This window comes from Paramisgurnus dabryanus, chromosome 8 (assembly GCF_030506205.2).
Source record: "Paramisgurnus dabryanus chromosome 8, PD_genome_1.1, whole genome shotgun sequence".
In the NCBI taxonomy this organism is placed as follows: Eukaryota; Metazoa; Chordata; class Actinopteri; order Cypriniformes; family Cobitidae; genus Paramisgurnus; species Paramisgurnus dabryanus.
Genome location: NC_133344.1, coordinates 25,971,429 through 25,992,720, shown reverse-complemented (window position 1 = coordinate 25,992,720; position 21,292 = coordinate 25,971,429). Strand labels below are relative to the sequence as shown.

At 40.6% G+C, this 21,292-nt stretch overlaps 1 protein-coding gene across 1 annotated transcript in view; it reads right to left on the bottom strand.

Moving 5' to 3' along the window:
* Nucleotides 1-21,292, bottom strand: part of sorl1 (sortilin-related receptor, L(DLR class) A repeats containing) — a 76,247-nt gene that overhangs the window by 35,243 nt on the left and 19,712 nt on the right. Inside the window, exon 6 of the mRNA XM_065281237.1 lies at nt 15,862-16,042. Coding sequence (XP_065137309.1) covers nt 15,862-16,042 — 181 coding nt within the window. The remainder of the gene's footprint in view (nt 1-15,861; nt 16,043-21,292) is intronic.

Genomic DNA, 21,292 nt, shown 5'->3' with positions numbered 1-21,292 from the left:
AGTTGAGTAGAACCCCCCGGGGTGCAATAGGGGATCTACTGGCTCGATGGCACCCTTGTCCAGGAGGGCGGACAACTCCTGGGTGAGGGCTTGGGCTTTTGCCGGGTCGTTTATGATGGTCATCTTGACCCGGCCATGGGCTGGGGGCCGGCGTCGGAACTGAAGTTTGTACCCGTGGGTTAAGGTTGAGAGCACCCATGGGTCCCTGGTGGAGGCAGCCCAATAGCTGAGCTGCTGCTGGGAAAAACAGCCGACGGCCGACCCCCGGGCTTCAGCGCCGGGGTCCCCGGCCTCTAAAGGTTCCAGAGGCACGACGGGTCGGAAAGGACTGAGGTTGTCCTGAGGGCAGCCGGTCAGGCACCCGAAAGGTCGGTGCCTGCTGCTGAGCAGGCTGTGGACGTGGGCGCAGAGACCTTAGGTAGCCCCTGGGGTGAGCCTGTGGACGAGAGCTGCGCTGTGGGACAGCTGGAGGACCTCTAGGCCTGCTAGGAGGCGGAACGCTTCTCTGAAGCCCGGACAGCTGCTGTCGAGTCCGTCCGGCTTGGACCGTGCGCTCAAGCGCTTCCAGAGCTGCGGAACCAAACAGCTCCCCTGGTTCCACCGGAACACTGCGGAGGGTTCTCCTACAGGCCTCAGTGAGAGGAGATTGTGCCAACCATACCTGGCGGCGAGCCTGCACAAGAGTAGACATCAACCGCCCCAATTCCCTAGACATCAATGCGAATGCTTGTAGTGAAGCATCGCTAAAGCTGTGGACAGAGGCATCCAACTCAGTCTCCTGCAGGGAAGTTGACAAAGCGAGCATCAGGTGGGACATGGAGTTACCGATGCGTCCCATGCGAGCCGCTGCATCATAGGCCTTACAGAGCAGGTCATCTGTAACCCGGCACTGGGGACGAGGGCACCTAGCATCCGGCCTCAAAGCCTCATCAGGTGAGATGATAAGAGCCGCTATTGTCGGCTCAACTGCTGGCATGCGGTCCAATCCGAACTTCTGTGCGTCCTGCATGGCTGCCAGGGTCCGGCCATCGGACGTTGCATGAGAGAGGGCCTTAGAATCCCTCCAACATGCCTGCAACTCCCTCAAATACTCCTCCGATGGGGGCGCAGTAAAGCTGACGGAGGCTGGGACACGCCTGAAAAAAGCACTGGCCGGAGCCGGCTGAGTTTGCGGGACGTCCAACTGGAGACGAGCAAGAGCCATACGAATGATGGCTCCCATAGAGCAGTCCTCAACACCACCAGTAGAGCTATGGGTTGAAGACCGGGAGCCGGCCGCAGAAGGTTGGGAGGCTCCCATCTGTGGAAGTACCTCTGGCTCATATTCATTAAACTGGCCAGCTGAAGCTGCCATGGAAAGCACATCGTCCTCCGACTCCAAGGAGGCTGCCGAAGGGACAAAATCATCTGGCGGCTCTGCTCCAGTCCCGGACTGGAAAGCCAGGAAGAGGGACTTCATAGTATTGAGCTCCGCTGTTAGTTGGTCCACTTTAGAGGCAAGCCGGGGTCCCTTGGCCTTTTTTGCAGGAGTGGGGCCTGCGGCCTCAGCAGCCTGACGTTTAGACTGCCCAGTCTGATCTGGAACCAGTCGCTGGGCTGGGGTCAAATGTCCAATCGACGAAGTAGAGCCCGACAGTTGCTCCACCTCAGCCAGTCTAGCTGCCCTCACTGCCCGAGGCATGATACCACAGTTCATGCAGGGGTCGTCAGAAAGACCCTCCTTTAAATGTTCAAAGCCAAGACATGAGGGACATAAATCATGGCCATCCTCAAGCTGCAGAGGAGCCATACAGGCCGAGCAGGAGTGGTTGCCAACCATGCTGGCAACTGAGAAAAAAAGGTAGCCTCGGCGGAAACGCTGCCACCAATTAGTCACAGGGGCACACCTATGCTGGGAGCGGGAGCGAAAACACTGCCTTCACCAGCTAAGGGTAAACTATCCCAACGAAAAAATAGACACAGAATGCAGTACAGATGCCGGGAGAGGGAGCGAAAGCACAACCTTCACCAACAAATGTAGCAAAAAAGAAAAAAGATTAGCTTCAGCGGGAACACTGCCACCAATCTAGTCCCTGAGGCACAAATATGCTGGGAACGGGAGCGAAAGCACTGCCTCCACCAGCTTAGGGCAACGAAAAAATAAGACACTAAACGCAGTACCGGGAGCGAAAGCACAACCGTCACCGCAAACGTTGTGAAGCCAGTTAAGGGTAAGCGCTATTAACAAAAACCGGCACAACCGAGTTGGCACGAATACACAAAGCGCAGTTAAGCGCCGAAACGATTAACAAAAAACTGGCACAACCGAGTTGTTGCAAAATACACAAAGCGCAGTTAAGCGCCGAACGATTAACAAAAAACTGGCACAACCGAGTTGGCACGAATACACAAGCGCAGTTAAGCGCCGAACGTTTAAACGAAAAAACCGACACAACAGAGTTGGTACTAAATACACAAAGCGCAGTTAAAGCGCAAAAAGACGTTTAACAAAATAAACCGGCACAACCGAGTTGGCACGAAGTAACTACACGAGCGCAGCTGAACAATCAACCAAAAACGCGTCCGTGTTACAACAATAAATCGCAGATGAATCAACAATATAAAGGTAACTGTTAACGTTAGATTACAAATGTCGGGAGAGGGAGCGAAAACACAGCCGTCACCAACAAATGCACCAAACGAGCAGTTATGTAAAAAGTTTGTAACTCACCTGTCGGTGGATTCCGTTGCGGCCTTTGGAGGGCGAGCAACTCGCTGCTCCGACAATACAATGCCACAAGGCCACCAGCAACGAATGAAACACAATATCCTAGTCTTTTGCTAGCGCGGAAAAAACAACCTGCGAAGCGAGAAGATGAAAAGGAACAGATCCTCTGATGTCACCGGAAGTTATAGACTCTCCGTAGGCATCAGGGGTCACGGGTGACTTTGTTGGTATAAACACTCGACCTGCGCATGCGCGAGATGGATCATTCAGTGCTTAAGCACCGCCTCTGGCGGTCAGTAGGGATGAAATAGAACCGGTTTAATCTGATAATCCGACACATTCATTTACAACAAACCATGGCCTTCCATCACTATAAATGAGGTCAGAATGGCAGCCAATATCAGGGTAAGGAGATTTGCCAAGCCATCGTTGTATTCACTCAGGTCCTGGACCTCATCCAGCTTCATAAGTAATGTAAGGGATACATACAGCAAAAACAGCCAGTCTAATTTGTGATTTGGTTTTATAAAGATGAAAGACTGGTTATAAGATACCGCTTCTGTCTAGTCGGTGCCTCAGCAGTCTAGATGTTTCTCCGTCTTGCAGCATGTAAAATGAACAATTTATCACTGAGGGATGGGCGGTGTGACTCTCTCCTCCCGTTTTATAATCTTTCTTCCACTTTCTCATCTTAAGAACACAAAGCTCTAATCAATCTTAGTTCAGGTTGATCCAGGTCTTTTCCCTGTACGGCAGGTTGTCACATTTAATCATGCCGTGAGGGAGTAACAGAGACCTGCATTAGGTTCACAAACCCCTTGAAACATCATTAGCAGTAAAATAAGCATCTGCTATGCGTGTTATGTCCCAAAACCTAGTAAGCTGTCTACATAGGCAGCATTTATTGGCATTGCTGACACAAGAAAGATGTTCCACCAGGGATAACTCTCGCTGGCCATATTTTAAGGAACCAGTGCATGTAGCAGTGCTGTCGTGAACACTGCAATCCTACAATCCATTGAAATCCCTGCAAATGTGCTGCAATTACGGGTGTCACGATTCTCCAAATCCTTTACATTTTCGATTCTAAAGTCACGATTCGATTCTCGATTTTTACCTTTTTTTGAAAGCACAAAAAATGCTAAGCAATTTTTAGACTAGACTTTTATGAAATGTAATATCTGAAACACGGAGATGCCCTGCCATGTTACTTATGCTGCCAGTGGTAAAATATGGTACACGCACATACCTGATAAAACAAAACTTCCTGTTAGATGAACGTTCCTCTCAGTACTTTTCCCTTTTTGTCATTTAACCGTGTGTTTGTGCCAGAAGTCAGAAAAGACGTAAAACATTGTGTTCAGTACCGGCCTCCTGTGGCACATTCAACCAAATGCGAGTTTACACTACAAAAGCAAGCCGACCGGACGTGACATGGGGGCGTGGCAGCATCGACGATGACATTTTTATTCGAGGTTGTGACTTAATTTCGATCGATTTTAATTTAAGATCAAAATCGTGATGTCATAAGCTGCAATCCCACAATGCAGTGCACTGAGTTTTTGGAAAAAATCAACTAGAAAATCATATAGATACCAACCTCTCAAAGCTAAAAGCACACAGTAACCCAGATGTTGCGAATCATTCTGACAGGTACAGTTTAATATTACACAAAAATATTATGGTTATTTAAAACACTCGACTTCTGTTATAAAGTGAGTTTTGATATGGAACATTGTGCAATACTGCTGCTTAATTTTTCTTTAAATGTTTCAAACAGACTAGAAGCAACATTTTAGTCAGTCAGCACAAAAATTCAAAATGAAATTTAAGGTGTAACTTTACCCCCAAGTTGCCATGATAAGGTCTGTGTTGGTATTGGATCAGATTGTACTCCCAGACTTCTACAACATTCGATACGGCCATTTTCGCCAATATTGGACTAATATTGATACTGAATATTGGCCCACACCTTGTGTTAGGAAAGATTTTGAATGTAAAGCTCATTGAAATGTTTTATTTTGGAAGAAAGGCATTTCTAACAAAGTCAAAGAAGGTGAAGTGAGACCAGTCACGGGCTTAACCTATACAGAGTCCTTTTTGTCCTTTCACTCTGAAGTGCCTTGAAGGTGTTTTTTTTTCAATAAATCAATGCTGTTGGCCACCCTTTACATCTGTCTGTCTGTTTTACAAATATATTTAGCAAATTAAAAGGTATTAAAAAAACTTATTTTTGGATCCGCTCAAACTGTCAGTCAAACCACAGCAGAGCAGCTGAAGGTCTTGCAACTGTAAATAAATATCTTCTTGTCTGAGACAACGTTGTACAACAATATTTCATTACGAAAAAAAAACACTAGTATGATAGATGGCCATAATTTGTCTGAATAGGTGTGAATGTTTATTTCCCTTGACATTCTTACTAAATGGGTCAGTCTGACACACTAAATAATGGAACAATACATTTAAAGAATGCAATGAAAAATGTGAGTAAACAATTGGTGGCATATCTGAGATTTCTCTAAAAATGACATAAATATAACCTAATGACATAGTTTTAAAAAAAAAATCATAAAATTCAGAGTTTTAAATATTTCATCAGACGCCTTCACCCAAAGTAGGGCTGCACGGTATTGAAGACAACTGCGATAACTTACTTAATGCGGCTTCCGAAATGTGATACAATAATGCTTTAATTTTGTAAAATCAATTTGAATATTAAAAAACTATTTAAATCCTTTTTTTTTTTGCTGCTTATACATAATCCCTTACATAAAGCATTGAGGTAGGTATGAGCCTTCAGGTGAAATTACAGATATTTCTGATGCCTTTCCATTTCTTGAAATGGTTTAAATTTGATATACAGTAGTTGTAGGGGTGTGACGAGATCTCGTCTCGCAAGATTTCTTTTGGAGGTGCTGGCCGTTTCTCAAATAAAAGACTGCATCCTTCGGAGGTCGCATTTTTAAACTGCATTTACTTCATCACTATCTTATTAGAGACGATTAACAATTACAAAGTTTACTAATTATTTAGTTAATCGCAAATTGTTGTAATATGCTCACGACCTGCGAATGTAATGCTCAGTTAATGATCTGAAATAAACCTTGATGATGTATGCAGCCTGCATATGCGACCTCCGGAGGATGCAGCTTTCTACAGTGCATGCATTATATTTGTCTTTTACTGCATTTGCTTTTTTGTTTAGGTTTCCAATAATGTTCGTTTGGGAGCTCGTGTGAAGTCTGAGACGCGTTGTGTTTGTCTGTTGATAAGTGTCAGATGTGAAGTCTGACAAAGTCTAAACCCTCATTTAGAGATCATCATTTAATGTCTGCATGTTCTTGCTCAAAAAATGACAGTGACTGTATCATTTCTAGTGTAAAGAAATGGACATATATTAAATATTATTATGGATTTAAACATTGTTTGACTAAAAATAAGCGTTTCTCTCCGTCTAAAGTGAAAGTGAAAGTGAAGACAGCGTCCGCGAGACGAGCCCTCTATCGACCCCTGCTGGCATTTGTTATAATACATACATAATGCTTTTTATTTATAGGCCACAAAATGTTGTTTAATGTAACTTGGTTTTAATACTTTATTTGAACCAATTATTATTGCATCTTCATTATTATTTAATTTTAAATGCTACTGCTCACTTGGGTCAATTTTTATTACCTCAAAATAACAAATTACTTCATTATCAGTTAGCAAAATAATTGTTAGGGCCAGTCCTTGATTAGTTAAAACATTTAAAAATAATGTGATTTCAGTTTCTTATTCATTTATTTTATCATTGAGGGTTTCTTAAAAAGTGTAAAAATATCGTCTCGTCTCGTGAACCCAATCTCGTGTTTCGTCTCGTCTCATGGATTAAGTGTCTCGTCACACCCCTAAGTAGTTGTCATTATTTTAATGATCTTTCTGTTTATAGAAACTGATTATAGACAATCATTTTAACAGGTGGTATCGCTAATATACAGTACAGTACATTTCAGTTAAACATAAAGCTTTAATATCACTATGAATATAACGGCCCGATTACAAACCTACAGACAATCATTGTCACATGGTTTGTACCACCAAGACACATCTCATGGAAAAAGAAATATTTGCAATAATACCATGCATTCTTTATATTTTATAATTTTGTTTTTCATTATGTCCCTACTATCTGTACTAACATGTATTTACCATAAAGCTGCTTGCAAGTTGCAACAATGCAAAATTTTAATAAGCGCTATAAAATAAATTTGAATTGAATAATTCATTCATCACAGAAAGATTTGGTATATTGCCAATTGGTATAAAAGGTCACAGTCAACAACAGACTATTTTGCTCTCTTCTAAATCAGTCACTTATAAATAATTTCAGTAGAGATGCTTTCCATGTAGGCAGCTCACAGAATTTTGGAACGGAGCCTTTCCCTCACTGGAATAAACAAAGATTATCCATAACCAAATAAAAGATATTTGACACCGACGAAAACAAATATGCTATTAGAGGTGATAAACAGCACCCAATAAAAAGGCAAACACAGCTTCATCTTTCTGTCCACACTTAATCGGCTTTATTGCATTTTCCTACTTTATGTTCCGGTGCCCAGATTTGAGATGGGAGTGGTAATGGGTACAAATACAAACAAACACAGTCATGCAAACAGAGATTTACTGGGTCAGTGTAAGAACAGGAAGAAAGCCTCGACAGATAGATAAGTGTGTTCTTATATGGGCACGATCTTCCTGACTAACAAGTTTAACTACTTCCTTGTTTAAAGATACAAAGACGCTGTGTTTTCTAAGATCTTCGCTGTCTGGTTTTTCATTCCTCTATTGATTTATCTGGCTGTTAACGGCTGTCTCCAGGAACAGACTGCAGTCCTGTGAAAGCTGCCAAACACACAATCTGGCTTTAGAGAGCAGAGAGGAGGCAGATATCGTGAAACAGACGCTGTTGCTGGGAGAGCTTAAGAGAGCATAAAGTGTTGTAACAACAATCAAATACAAAACAAGCAAGGAGCAGATCCAAAGACAAGGGAATGAAAGGGCTTTTGAATATGCAAATGAGAACTACTTGGATGAGATTCGCTTTTTCTATGAGAATTATTGTATATACTGCAACTAAATTAAGTTATATTAGTATTATCATAGGTTGTCTGTTGATTTGGATAGGCGTTACGAAAGGGTGTGCCCATTATAAAACCAAACAACATTTGATATACTGATAACACTGTTAAGAATGTAAGGACTCTTGAAGGACTATACCGGATGCTCCTACTGCAATTATTATCTAAGCTCTGTTTCATGGTGTTTCATGTCATAAACATACTTGAATCCCTATTATTATTCTTGGAAAGTTGGCAAAATGACAAAATCTATAGAGCAGGGGTTCCCAAACTTTTTTCCTGCGCACCCCCTTCTATGTCCCAACCTGGTTGGCGCACCCCCAATCCCCATTTAAAAAAAAATCCAAAAAAGCTTTGTTTTCTCACCATAAATACTCATGTTTAATCATGCGCAAATAACCAAGGGCCGGTTGCACTAGCCGGACGTTAAGAAGTTGGGTGTAATAGTCCTACGTCGGGCTTAGCTACGTCCAACATTGTGAAAAATATTTACGCCTATTGCACCATCTGAAACTACGCTCAACGTAGATGATGCGCGCCCCCGTGTATGCGTTTAACCACTGTGATATTTAGACGCCATTCGAGTTTACTATGGTAAAAAACGTACACTTACTGCCGTCAGCTAATAGATGACATATGAGAGGTTTCCTCATGTTTACCAGTGCGTCACGTGCAGACCCATCAAACACATTAACGAAAGCCTTTACTGTTCGCACAAAAGGTGTATAATAGTTTGCAGATTCATTATAACAGCTCAAGTTTCAAACAAAATTAAATGAAAGCTTTTAATAAGTTCTCTACAGTAAGTATTTATGTATTTTATTATATAATTCATTGGCGGTCTCTTTACCATGCATGAAAACACATTGCTCGCGTATCCTGTGCCCATGTCTCGTCACATTTCATTATTTCTATTTTTGCCATAAAAAAGTCTCTCTCTCTTGGTCCCTCTCCTCCTTCGTGACTAACAACTTTATCATAAGACGTCCCACATGACAGTTTCCCTGATTTCAGTCAGTTAAGCATATTTATAATATATATGGAATGAATGAAACGAGTTGGCACGCATATAGCGGCTGCAGTGCATAACAGAAGAGCAGTGCGTAGAAAAAGACAGCAGCTGTCTTCTACGTTTCTATCAAAAACTAATAAATTATAGTTTTTTATTTAAAATAAAAGCGATTACAAAGGAAATGTTTACTGTTCATTTTTTTATTTATTTATTGTATGGAAAAATCCCACTTAAAGAAACAGACCGCCATTACATTTTTCCTCTCGCGCACCCCCTGGTGGCAGCTCACGTACCCCTGGGGGTGCGCGTACCACACTTTGGGAATCCCTGCTATAGATCAAACAAATGATATACTTAGTTAAATATAAAAGAGGTGTTAATATGATATGATATCTCGTCACGATACAATATTCATTCTATTAGCGATACAATGTTTGCCAATACCTCAAAATAAAAACTAAAAAAACTAAAACCTGTGTAGGCCTGGGCAATATTTCGTGTGGGTTTGTCATGCGCATCTCATTAGTAAAGCCATTTCCATAATTAGTAGTAAATCAACATCACCTGCTTTTAGATGAAGCGGCATTTACTACACAAATAATAAGCGCAGGCGATTTATCAGCAATATTGCCTAGCTTGTTGGTGGACTATAGACGGTTTCAGCAGTAACAACATAAACAAACTGCTTTTGTGGAAAAAACGTAACTTCCTGTAAACTCCGCAAATAATCAATAACAATAGTCCTTTAAGAGTCCTTTATTTCTATTAACAAGCAAAATAAATAACAAGTAGATTACCGTAGTTCATATTTTACAGCTAAAGCGTATAAAACCCGACACTGAGCTAAAGTTTCTGTGTAAAATGTGTACTATAATGTATACCATGTTAACTACAAACTGGCTGCAAAACCTCTATTCTCATAGCAGTGATCCCCATCTCCCCATCTTTAGGAAACCAAAACATTTGGTATGTACAAAGTATTTGTTTCAGAGTTCAGTTTAGACAACAGACCATTAAACAAACAGGACCAGAATTAAATTTCCGACCAGACGCATAACTGTGACAACGCAGGTCCGTCCGATGAAACCATCTATAGCTCTAATGCTAAGTACACACCAAACACGAGGCATCGCGTTACTCGCTCTAGATTACTCGCGGGATTTAACTTCGTGTCATGCTAATTTTTCGCTCGAGTTCAATATTTTCAACTTGGGCGAAGACTCGTTTGAGGCGAATAGCGTGTGTTTTTGCGGCTTTGTTGTTGCATCTCAACCTGACACATAGGCGGACAGCAATGTCAGTTAACCAAAATGCGCCCTTTGGTGGTAATGCATAGATGGACGTTACTTGAACATGTGGGGAGTGTATATTTTACTTGTGGCATCAGATAGGGGTGTGAAAACATTAAAACTCAACGCAATGTGGCATTTTTAACATGTTGACTGAGCAATTTACATCCTAAAGAACTTTTAACAGTCCAAGTTCAACAATATAAAATGCGCTTCATTTAGACAGTCTCCTGTATGTGCACGTGAAAAAGAGAGACACCCTCAAGAGAGACTTGTGTGAGAGAGAGATGTGCGCAAACACTGCTTTTTAATAATCGATTATTTGTTTTTAAACATCGGTGCAGTAATCGTTAACATTAGCATCGACATGCATCAAAAAACTATTATATTCAACAGCCGTAGCAATTAGGGATGGGACGATTACCGGTTTCACAATTAACCACAATAAAATGTCCTGACGGTTAGTATTGTCGTTTAAAATTTAATTATCATTATAACCGTGTTTGATTACCGTGATTTTAAAAATTTGTGGTAAATCCTGTTCAGCCAAAATCAGTTTGACACAGGCGTGCACATGCAACATAGTTTTTTGCACAAGAAGGCATTTAAGGAATAATGTATTGTATTCATTCACGGTAAACTTATTAGACAGATTTTTTTTTTTTACCACAGAAATTATTTCAGGGACATGAAATATTAAATTGTGATTTTCAAAAATAAAACTTGTTCAAATGTGTATCAGTTCTTTTTGAACATTTCCATCTCATTTTAACAAAACCATGATAAAATTGATTACCGTGATAACTTTGGTCACTATAATCAAAATAATGAAATTTTCTTACCGTACCATCCCTACGTAGCATCAATGCATCATATCGTTAGACATTTGATTGATGCATATGTGACCCGTCACGGAAAACAGGGACTCAAGTCGGCAGCACAAGTTTCGAGAAAATGAGAAACAAAGTTTTTTTTTCGAAATTTGTGATTTTCGTTTTATTGCAGAATCTGTTAGTTGAGATCACGAAGAAGCCTCTCCATGTTTGAGATAGCAGTTTTTGTATATTTAAAAGCGTACATTTTGCGGTTAAAATAGGCTTGTTTTTCCGGAGATTCTAGCGTGCAGCGGGGGGCGTCATTGTCTGTGTGTATATTTACATTGTATATTTTAGCTTGTGTTTTCGCCTCCGCCCCCAAAGGGAACAGCGTGACTACTAAATAAGGATAGTTCGCCCAAAAATGAAAATAATGTAATTAACGACTCACCCTTATGTCGTTCTAAACTCGGAAGACCTCTGTTCATCTTCGGAACACAGGTTAAGATGTTTTATCGTTAGATTTAGTCCGAGAGCTTTCCCCTTCATTGAAAATCTATGTATGGTTTCCATGTCCAGAAAGTTAATAAAAACATCATCAAAGTAGTCCATGTGACATCAGTGGGTCAGTAAGATTGTGTTGATGCATCGAAAATACAGTTTGGTCCAAAAATAGCAGAATTACGACTTTATTCAGCATTGTCTTCTCTTCCGGCTCGAGCGTGAAGTCACGTGACTGTAGTGACGCGCTGCCCTGTTCCTCAGACATGTTTGCTAAGTTTTTTTTTTTCAAACTTATAGCCTGCGTCTCCCCAGACTGTAAAGCTCGGGCGCACAAAACAAAAGAAAAATAAAAGAAGCTGGGGCGGAACAAATAACAGTCAGCCACATCGTACGTCAGCCGCGTCACTGACTTTATGCGGCGCCGCAGTCGGATGACGTCAAAGTACCGCGAGAGCTCTTCATGAAATCTTACGGAGTAGTTTAATTTCGACTCGCTCTCGCGGTACTTTGACGTCATCTGTATGTCAGTTCTTGCAGCGCAGCATGAGTCCAAACACACAGAAGTTACACAGATATAGTTGTATTCTTCATATAATTGGCTACATGTTTTGTCTATCAATATTTTCCATGAAGTCATTGGCTGATGGAGGAACGAGCGAGCCATTGGTAACCTCTCTAAAGGATGTCACGTTTTCGACGGCGCTGTTTGGATGATCTATTATACTACTTCCCTATTTTAAATACAAACTTTGAAGGCGGGTTCATGTGTTTAACGGAGTGTACATGTTACGATTTAAATAGTCTTCAGATTATATATTATATTGTATTACCAGATATTCATGCGAAATCTGATGTAAACAATCTATATTTCACGGATTATACGCATTTGTGGACAAATATGGTCATTGGATAATCTGAAACAGACTGGATTCGACTTGTGATCCCCACAAAGGTAAAAGAGTCATGTTTATTTTTGCGGGTTGTCATTTGGTCATAAAATACTACATATGATGCTAGAACATCTCAAAAAGGGTTTTACAGGGGGCATGGCTTAGCTAAATGAGATGTAAATGAGCCCTATTGTCTCCCCCAGCTGAAAAGAAGAGTCCCTTTCGTCTCGATTTTCTCGGTTTGAGTATTTCTGAGTTCCTATATTCAAATGGCCACAACTTCTCCAAATCTTATCAGATTTCCATGTGTTACACATCGTTGGAAAGCTTAGAAACTGCACTTTCAGAATCTGTGAATAACTCAAAATGCCCAGATCCGACTTGTGTCCCTACTTTCCGTGACTGGTCACATATAGCGATGTATCGTTACACCCCTAAAAAAAGGCAATCACAAACATTCCCTTTTGGACAGAACTTTTCAAATTCACAAAAAAGATTTACAGATATTCTTGATTCAGGCGGTTTATAATCAAATCTGTGAAACACAAACACAACATTTAAAGCAACACTATGTAGTTTCCATGTAAAAATGACTTACAGCTCCCCCATGTGGTTGAAAACCGCAACAGCGCCTGGTATCAGACACTCTTCTGCAGGCAGGGGGAGGGGCGGGGCTGTGTTTCCTACCCTACACCACCACTTTCAGAGTGTGCTTGTAGCAGCTAGGAGGTTGCTCAGGTTGCAGCAACAGTACAATTTGTCCAGTTAAAAGTTGTGCTATCACTGAAATAATTTTAGAGACATTATTTAAAGGTAAAAAACTACATAGTGTTGCTTTAAGGTAGCTTAAAAGTTTAGAGCTCACTGTTGTGGATTTCAACAAAAAACGCCACCTTTTAGACAGCCCAGTGGCATGGGTGGATGCACAAGGTTTCTCTGTGATCAAGCCATTACCAATTCTGTCAGGAGTTTGGAAATTTTCCACCAAGGTTCCATTTGCACCTGACATCTACAGGCAACCTCCAATTTAGCACTCAAAGTATCATCAAGCATTTATAGCCGGTTACCCACAAACAGGCTCTCTGAGCAACCAGCCTTCTCTAATTCTTCTACCATAGCATCTGAATGTCCCTGACAACAAACTTGACAGCAAAATCGCCTTTCCATTTCTTCTAGTCTTCCATGCCAACATGAATGGAATAGTTGCTGGCACAGTGCATCTAATGAATATTTGGCTGTGGAGTCACTCTGCTGTCTTTGTGGAAGAAGCATTTATCTCTGAAACAACAGCCTTACTGTGCTGGCAACAGAGAGCAGACTTTTAAGCATGAGTGAGAATGAGTAGATGTAGCGTGTTGAAGATTCACGGTACGAGAAGTTCTTGCATCGCTCCGGCTGTAAAGCCGTGGACACACTGTTCAAGAAACCAAAGAAGATATTTTTAAAATGCTCGACACAGTCAACAACATCACGTGCCGCACAAATAGCTCCCTGTACCAATTTTATTAGTAGTTTAGACTCATTTTACGCAGACTGATGTGACCTTTAAATTCACACTCTGTTTTAATTCAATATCATCCTCCTATAAAGGTTCACATTACAATGTATAATCAGGTTATTGCTAGAAAGAGCTTGCAGGGGTATGGGAAGGTGAGGACGCGGAATAAGAGGATTAATAATTATCATGGATCTCTATGAAATTATGGCTAAATCCCTCAGAAAGGAAGATCTTGGTTTCCTCAGCTTTAATTAGTCTAAGAAGCTTTTTGCTGCCAAAGGCTTTTGTGATATTCATTATGGTAATCCTGTTAGCCGGGCAAAGGATAGAGAGACTGATCACAATGAGAGCGAGCGAGCGAGGGAGTCAGAAAGAAAGACGGCAAATGAAAGAAAAGATGATGAAAGACAATAAAGGGAGGCACGTGTGTTTTGTGACGTCAGCAACGGCTTTGGCTATGTTGCAAAACCTTAGTGAGCTACCTAATGAGCCATTGACTGAAATGGACCTTTACATGGACAACAACTCGACTCTCACTTGTTCTCATGTTTAAAGAGCACATATTTCATTGCTAAAGAATAATATTATTTGGTGTATTTGGTTTAATACAATGTGTTTGCGTGGTTTATGGTTAAAAACACATTATTTTCCACATACGGTACATTTTTGTAGCTCTAGATTTCCCTCTCTTCCTGAAACGCACATATTAAGATTAAGCCGAATGTTTAATGATTGACAGGCTCAGTCACAATTCACCTTCATTATAAGAAGCACTTTCTTCAACACCTTTCAACATTTCAAAACTTCTCATTGTGTTTAATGAAAGAATAAGGTCATATTGATTGAAGAACTTGTACAAGTACATAAGGCTTCAATTTTCAGGTGAACTATTCCTTTAAAACTACACCTTTCATGAACAAGAACAATTAAAGTGATCATGAAAGCATTTGTGTGTACTGCAGCAGCATTTAGCTGGCATCAGTACAGCGGCGTGCTGAACACAAGACCATATGGCGGCGCTGGGCAGCAGAACGCATATAAGCGGTTAAACACACCCCAGGGAAAGCAAGCCACAACTTCATTACCAGAACATACATCAGACCCGTCAAGCAGGCACCCCATCCACAAAGTGTCGAACACACGCAGCCCTCAAACTCCCACAGAGTCTGAGAGATGGTTTTCTGAACCATCCAAATTTTACCACTTGGGTCAGCTAACACTTTATGGAACTTGGCATTGCCATGTGTAACCTGACAGATGCTTTATCCAGTTCCAGGCAGCATTTGCTGTGGGATGCGGCTTTTCGAGATGCCAGTTTTTGTGGGGTGGAAATGATTTACCGCTAAATATGCTACAGTAGTGACATCTAATGCTAGCTGCGGTCAGCACAGACGCTTGGTCTCTCTTGGCTGTCATTGTTTTCGTCAACCAAGAACTATGCAAAACTATGGAGGCATATTAATGGAAAACAAATAGTAGCTCGAACCACATTGCATTTACATTTTGAATGGGATGCAAAAATGAGAATTTGATGCCTCTTTTGCTATATTTAGACTGATGGTGTGTGGTGTGGTGTAGTGTAGGGTCACACCAACGTCTAATAACAGATCAAACTCAATACAAGGGAGAAATAGCAACTGCGTTGAGTTCATCCTATACCTGACCCTTCACGAATTCACACAGGGTCACCGATCTGAATTATCCTCCTACAAATGAGGTTAGACGTTCACGCATCAGGAATCCTCCTCATCCAATTCTCAGGCTTTAAATAAGCCTGTTATCCCTGCCTGTTCATCTTGAGTGGTTTCGTTCCTTCAGTTCCAGCTGAAGAGTGTTTACACATTATACCCACAGGAGAGCCATTCAGCCAGGGTTGGCACCAATCTGATTCTGGGCGCTCTCGACATGTTTCGTTTTACTATTCCAGTGCTGGTCACATTCCTTTCTTTGCTAGATAAAAGACACCCGAAGCTATAAATTATTTGCTGAAAGTCAGCAGCTCTCCCCGGCGAGTCCTTACCCTGGTGGTGGTGGCAAACATGTACTTGTCCCGTAGCTGGAAGCTGTCCACCTTTTCCAGGATAGCACGGCGGCCCTGCTCGGTCTGGAAGAAATCAGTGCTGCTGAGGATACTGGAGTCGCCCTGAGGCTCGTGTCGCTGGACGAACACTGTGGTGGGGTTGTCGTATGGCTCTACGCCCCTGCGGAGATGCAAAGACACACAAAAAAAACAATGAAGGCCACTTGTGAAAAATGGTCTCACTTTTCATTTAGCAAGGGCATTTTCTAATTCCTGATTTCCTGACACTGTGGTTTTATGAAAAATTGGAACTGAATATTTCATGCAATTTCAGAATTTAGGAACATTTGGTTTGTGGCTGTATAGTTTAAGTCAGATATTAAATGTGGTTTGAGTCACACCACATAAAAATGTGTGATTAACTACCCAACCAAATTTGAATCATGGAAAAATAATAAATATTTATTCCAAATCTTGGAAAAATAGGCAGAATTGTCTTTTCTCAAGTGGTGGGGGTGTGTCCGCTGTCTGCATTGAAACTCCGCCCACTTGCAGGAAAACTTCTGTCTCTCTCTCAACTTTCAAATTCCACTATAACCTGAATGGATGCTCGCGATTGTGTTAGGAGGGAACCATGCTCGGTGGCTCAAGTGCATCATCGAGCCATCGTTGTAAGCCTGCCTTAAAACCTGAACTCAGAAATGGCATAAAACTGTTTAATAATCTAACTCTCAGGGTTCCCACACCTTAGATAACTTTAAATTCAAGGACCTTTCAAGGACTTTCCAGGTCCAATACCCTCAAATTCAAGGACTAAATGTGGGGACACATTAAGATACAGTTTCGAAGGAACTCCCGCTGCGTCACTGCGGTGACACTTTGGGGACGCCTCCAGGGGTAAGTGCGTCTGAATGTGTATATCAAATTCAACCAATGGTGAGGCTTAATGACAAAGACATGGTGATGCGAGAGCCAGGAAGTATATCGCTATCTGAAATATTGCCAAAGACGGCGTTATAGGGACGCAGGAAGTATGGCAAGGGAGACGCAGCATCTCATTCCCTTCTCAGGAAACAACCGTTACATACGTAACCGGAGAAGTTTTCATGTGTCAAACACAACTATGCAAAAAAGCATGTTAGTATGAATCAACATATGCATACAGAAGATATAAGCATTTAAAGCTAGAAATGCTAGGCTAGAAATGTTATGACATTATCTTACACTAAACAGGGAATAATATGGATTTTTTTCCAGAAAACTTCTTGCATAAAACAGATTCAAGCACTTTCAATGACCTGTAACTATGTAGGTATATTTTCAAAAACTTCCCAGGGCCTTGAATTTTTTCCCCCAGATTCACAAACTTACAAGGATTTCAAGGACCCATGGGACCCTGAACTCTGCAATTCATTACTACATAGTTTACAGTTTTTGTGGCGTGTTTCAGCAATACATTTCTAACATTTATAATGTGTTTAGAAACATATCATGTCATAATCCTATCATGTATTCCAGCTGGCATGGACAAAACCAGATGATTCACGTTCTCTCAGTTTGAGAACTATCAAAAGAGCATTTTGTGTGCTTCAATGAAAAAGGACTAATCTGACCTTTCATACACAGCTTAAACATGCAAGTGTCAATAATTTGCTTATTTGATTTGCAACCTTGAATAAGGGTATTTCTTATTTTAAAAACGTTACAAATAAATTATTCAGGTGTCCAAATCAAGACTGGGAAGAATAGGAATGGGCAGCGGTTTTTACGTGTCACTGCTTTCAGCTTCAGACCAAAGGCCTGACTTCACTCACTTCCTCTGTAAACACACAGGGTTGATTGTTGGGACTGACTCTTAAAACTCAGAGCTAATGGATAAAGGGATTATCAAGCAGGCGAACAAACACGTAGACCTCGGCTGCCCTCTTATTCACGAATGGGAGATCAACACAACCAGCAATAGGATGAGAGACGGATGAAAGAAAAAGGCTTAATACACATTCAACTAGTCCTGCAGCTCCGCCTTTAGTTTGTTTAGATTAAAGCTAAAAAAACATACTGAGGTTCGAGTAGGAACAGGCAACTTCATGCCCAATTCACATACAAGGATTGAGATGTTTTGCTTTGCCTATAAAAAACAGAACTCAACCTGTTTAACATGAGTCACTTCATCATTAACCTCCTATTTGATTTAAGGGCGAAATTGTTTACAGTCAGATATGTTAATTAAATAGATGGTTGCATCGGTATAAAATAAAGAGATGTGAAATTCAAACGTAATAAAAAACTGAAAATTATTAAATGTCATTCCAAATAGGTTACATTTTCTTTCTTCAACTAAAAACAAAACGAGAAGATTTCCCCTCCGCCACATCTTCCAAATGTTATTCCTGCCTTTTCATATTGAAACTTCCCTGTGGCGCCTTGTTTCTCAGAAACCATTATGTAAAGCTCAAGTAATTTGGATTGTTATATAGTTTTAATGCTTTTTTTGTCCTTCATGGAGTCTGATAGCATAATGTAATTGTTCAGAAATAAGTTATATATTTGTGTAGTGTTTTTTTAATCTTTTTTGGAGTCTGATAGCATAATATCATTGTTCAGAAATAAGTTATATAGTTTTATAGTGCTTTTTTATCATTTTCGGAGTCTGATAACATAATGTTATTGGTCATAAATGGCACTTTTTAACATTACTTTCTATGCAGTCATACAGGTTTGGAATGACATTAGGGGCGTGTGCACCAAAGCGTGTAACCGCATCTGAAACGCCAGGCGGATGCCAACTGTGGGCGCTTGCCAGCGTTTGTAAAGCTAAGCACTTTTGTTGCTATGATACTTTTGTATTGTTTATGTCATTGTACGATACGTCGGTTGGTTGTTGTGATATTTGTCCCGCCTCTCCTCCACTGTCATTGGACAGCTGAACAAAAAGTGACATTGAGGAGGCATACACAACTGATAATCTGTACACATTAAATGACAACTTGGCAGACATCTGCCAACTGCGTAAAACCTAGGAAAAAAATGCGAAAGCATAAAGGGTTATCACTGCGTCACTTTCAAACCCTTAAGTTATTTATACTGAGCCAATGCTTCCGATTTTATCTCCACAAGCACTGACTGCCACTTTACCAAAAGAAATGGGCCAAGGCCGGACAGACTTAATCAATTATTAATACAGGGTTCCTACAGGTTTCTTCAAGTTAAATTCAAGTCTTTTTAAGACCTTTTTAAGACCATTTATATAAAAAATTAATACCCATTTCACGTCCCTACCAGCAAAGAAAAACTAAAATACTTAAACTTGTGTTCATTTATTTTTCCAAAATGTGAAATGGGTAAAAAGATTATAAGCCAAGCAAGTGTGAAAATTTTTTTTCAGTAGGCCACAAGAAAGTTTGCCAAACAATGTTAAGTTGTTAAGGAATTTCTGAGATTTTCTTTGATTTTTCCCACTTCTCCTTTGCCTGTTGCTGTGTTGTGTTGCAGTCTATGATTGTGGTGATCTTCATTTACTGAAGGCATCACGTGTTCGCAGTATTTTGTACTGTGACCCGGGACTGTGTTGCGTTCTCAATTATTGGATCCGCCACTCTTTATTTATACTACTTTATTAAACAAACAGAGATGCAAACACATGTATGTTCAAAAAAGAGAAAGGTAATCTAAGCCCTCACACCCAGGCAAATATCCAGATACTTAGGCTACATTGCCACAGACCCCTGCCATCCCTACCAACCTAGGTATATAGAGAAAAATGAAATTCGAAAACCAAAAGACGCCGACATTAATTTGGAATATTCAATTTCATTTTTTATGTTAAACCAAAACTCTTATTGAACTATCTAGCACTTCTTCTTGCTTTACTCCTTCTTCCTCTTCTTCCTGGCCACCTCCTGCAACGTATCCAGGGCCTTCCATCTGGCTGCATTCATTTATATTAATTTCACATTATATTTCATAAATCCAACCATAAATGAACAAAGCTGACAATGTTTGTCAAAGCATCACAAAACACTTTACTGTTTTTGCACTGACATATGAAGCAATACTTGTGTAGATGACCCCTTTTATCAAACTCTTTTGAATACAATAATATGTATAGTATATTAATGATAGAAAGTGCAGGTCTAGAGATTATAAATGTAATCGGTGTGTTATGGTTTATGTAGTTTTCTTTCCTTTTTTAGATAGAGCAGAAGCAGTAAAAGTGCCTCTTTTAATTCCTCTCTTGCAGATTAAAAGAGCTTAATCCACTTATTATTTTAGATTCAAAAGTCTACTTGCTGTCCCAGTGACTGGTGACTTTATATTAGAGCTTTGCGTTTTTTATATCTAGAGTCAGCTTGAGCTTTGCTCGTGCACAGGGGCGGGGCCAGGGGGGGGCCAGGGGGGGCACGGGCCACCCCCACAATTTGATTGGCCACCCCAAGTGCCCCCCCTCTCACACCATCAGTCTCGTCAGTATTAATTATGTACTAGTGGTTTTGCTTTTCTTAAAATAAAACTTCATATTTTACAGGGCTTTGATTTATTTATATTACATTTTTTTATTAGCTTAAAATATTAAAATAAAATTTTTTGTGGAGGCTCCGCCTATGAAAAATTGTCTAGACCCGAGGAACCACTCTACCGTGACATGTTGTTATCGGAGTCAATTAGTAGGCGCACACTTATAGTAACGAACGGTGGTGGCACCAATAAAAAGCAAGGAAAAACAAGGAAAAACACAGAGGACGGAGAAAGGAGTTTTATGCAGATAGTGAAAAAGGACAACAAAGTCATAGGTGAGTGAGCTGAGTTTTGATATGTTTCCTTAAATGTGGAAACCTGCGATTAGGAAGTTAGAGCTAGCTCCTCTCTGTTACTGTCGAGAATGCTCATTACTAAAGTTGAAGACAACCTAACGGTACATTAAAAGAATATATAAAGTCACGTTTGCCTTTGCGTTTGTAATAAATAGTGGTGTGTTAGATCGCAGTTTATCCATACGGATCAGAACCCACGTTTCAACCCGCATGCGATTCGATCGCGGATTAAACAGGGATAGTTTATAATTTACACGTGTTTTAAAATGTTAACCTTCAAGTGCTTTTAAGCAATTTAACACTAAAAAGGCACTAAGTGAGTAGCTGTATGCAAAGACAGGTTGAATGTGTCCGGTCCCGTTCCAATCAGACGTAATCCTCCCTATATCCTTCAAATATTGATGTGTAAACTTTAGGGAGAGTTGCGCTATTGTATCTCATAGTGTATGGAATAGATCAATGAAAAACAACGTAACGTTTTTATGTGGAGTGACTGTTTAAGCTGCGCCGTCTGTGTGTGCATGGGTTTATTTAAGACGACAAACAAGTGCCCTCAATAGTCGACACACGGAGAGAGCTTTGCGTTGATTCGGCGCATGCAAAAACATTAACATGTCATA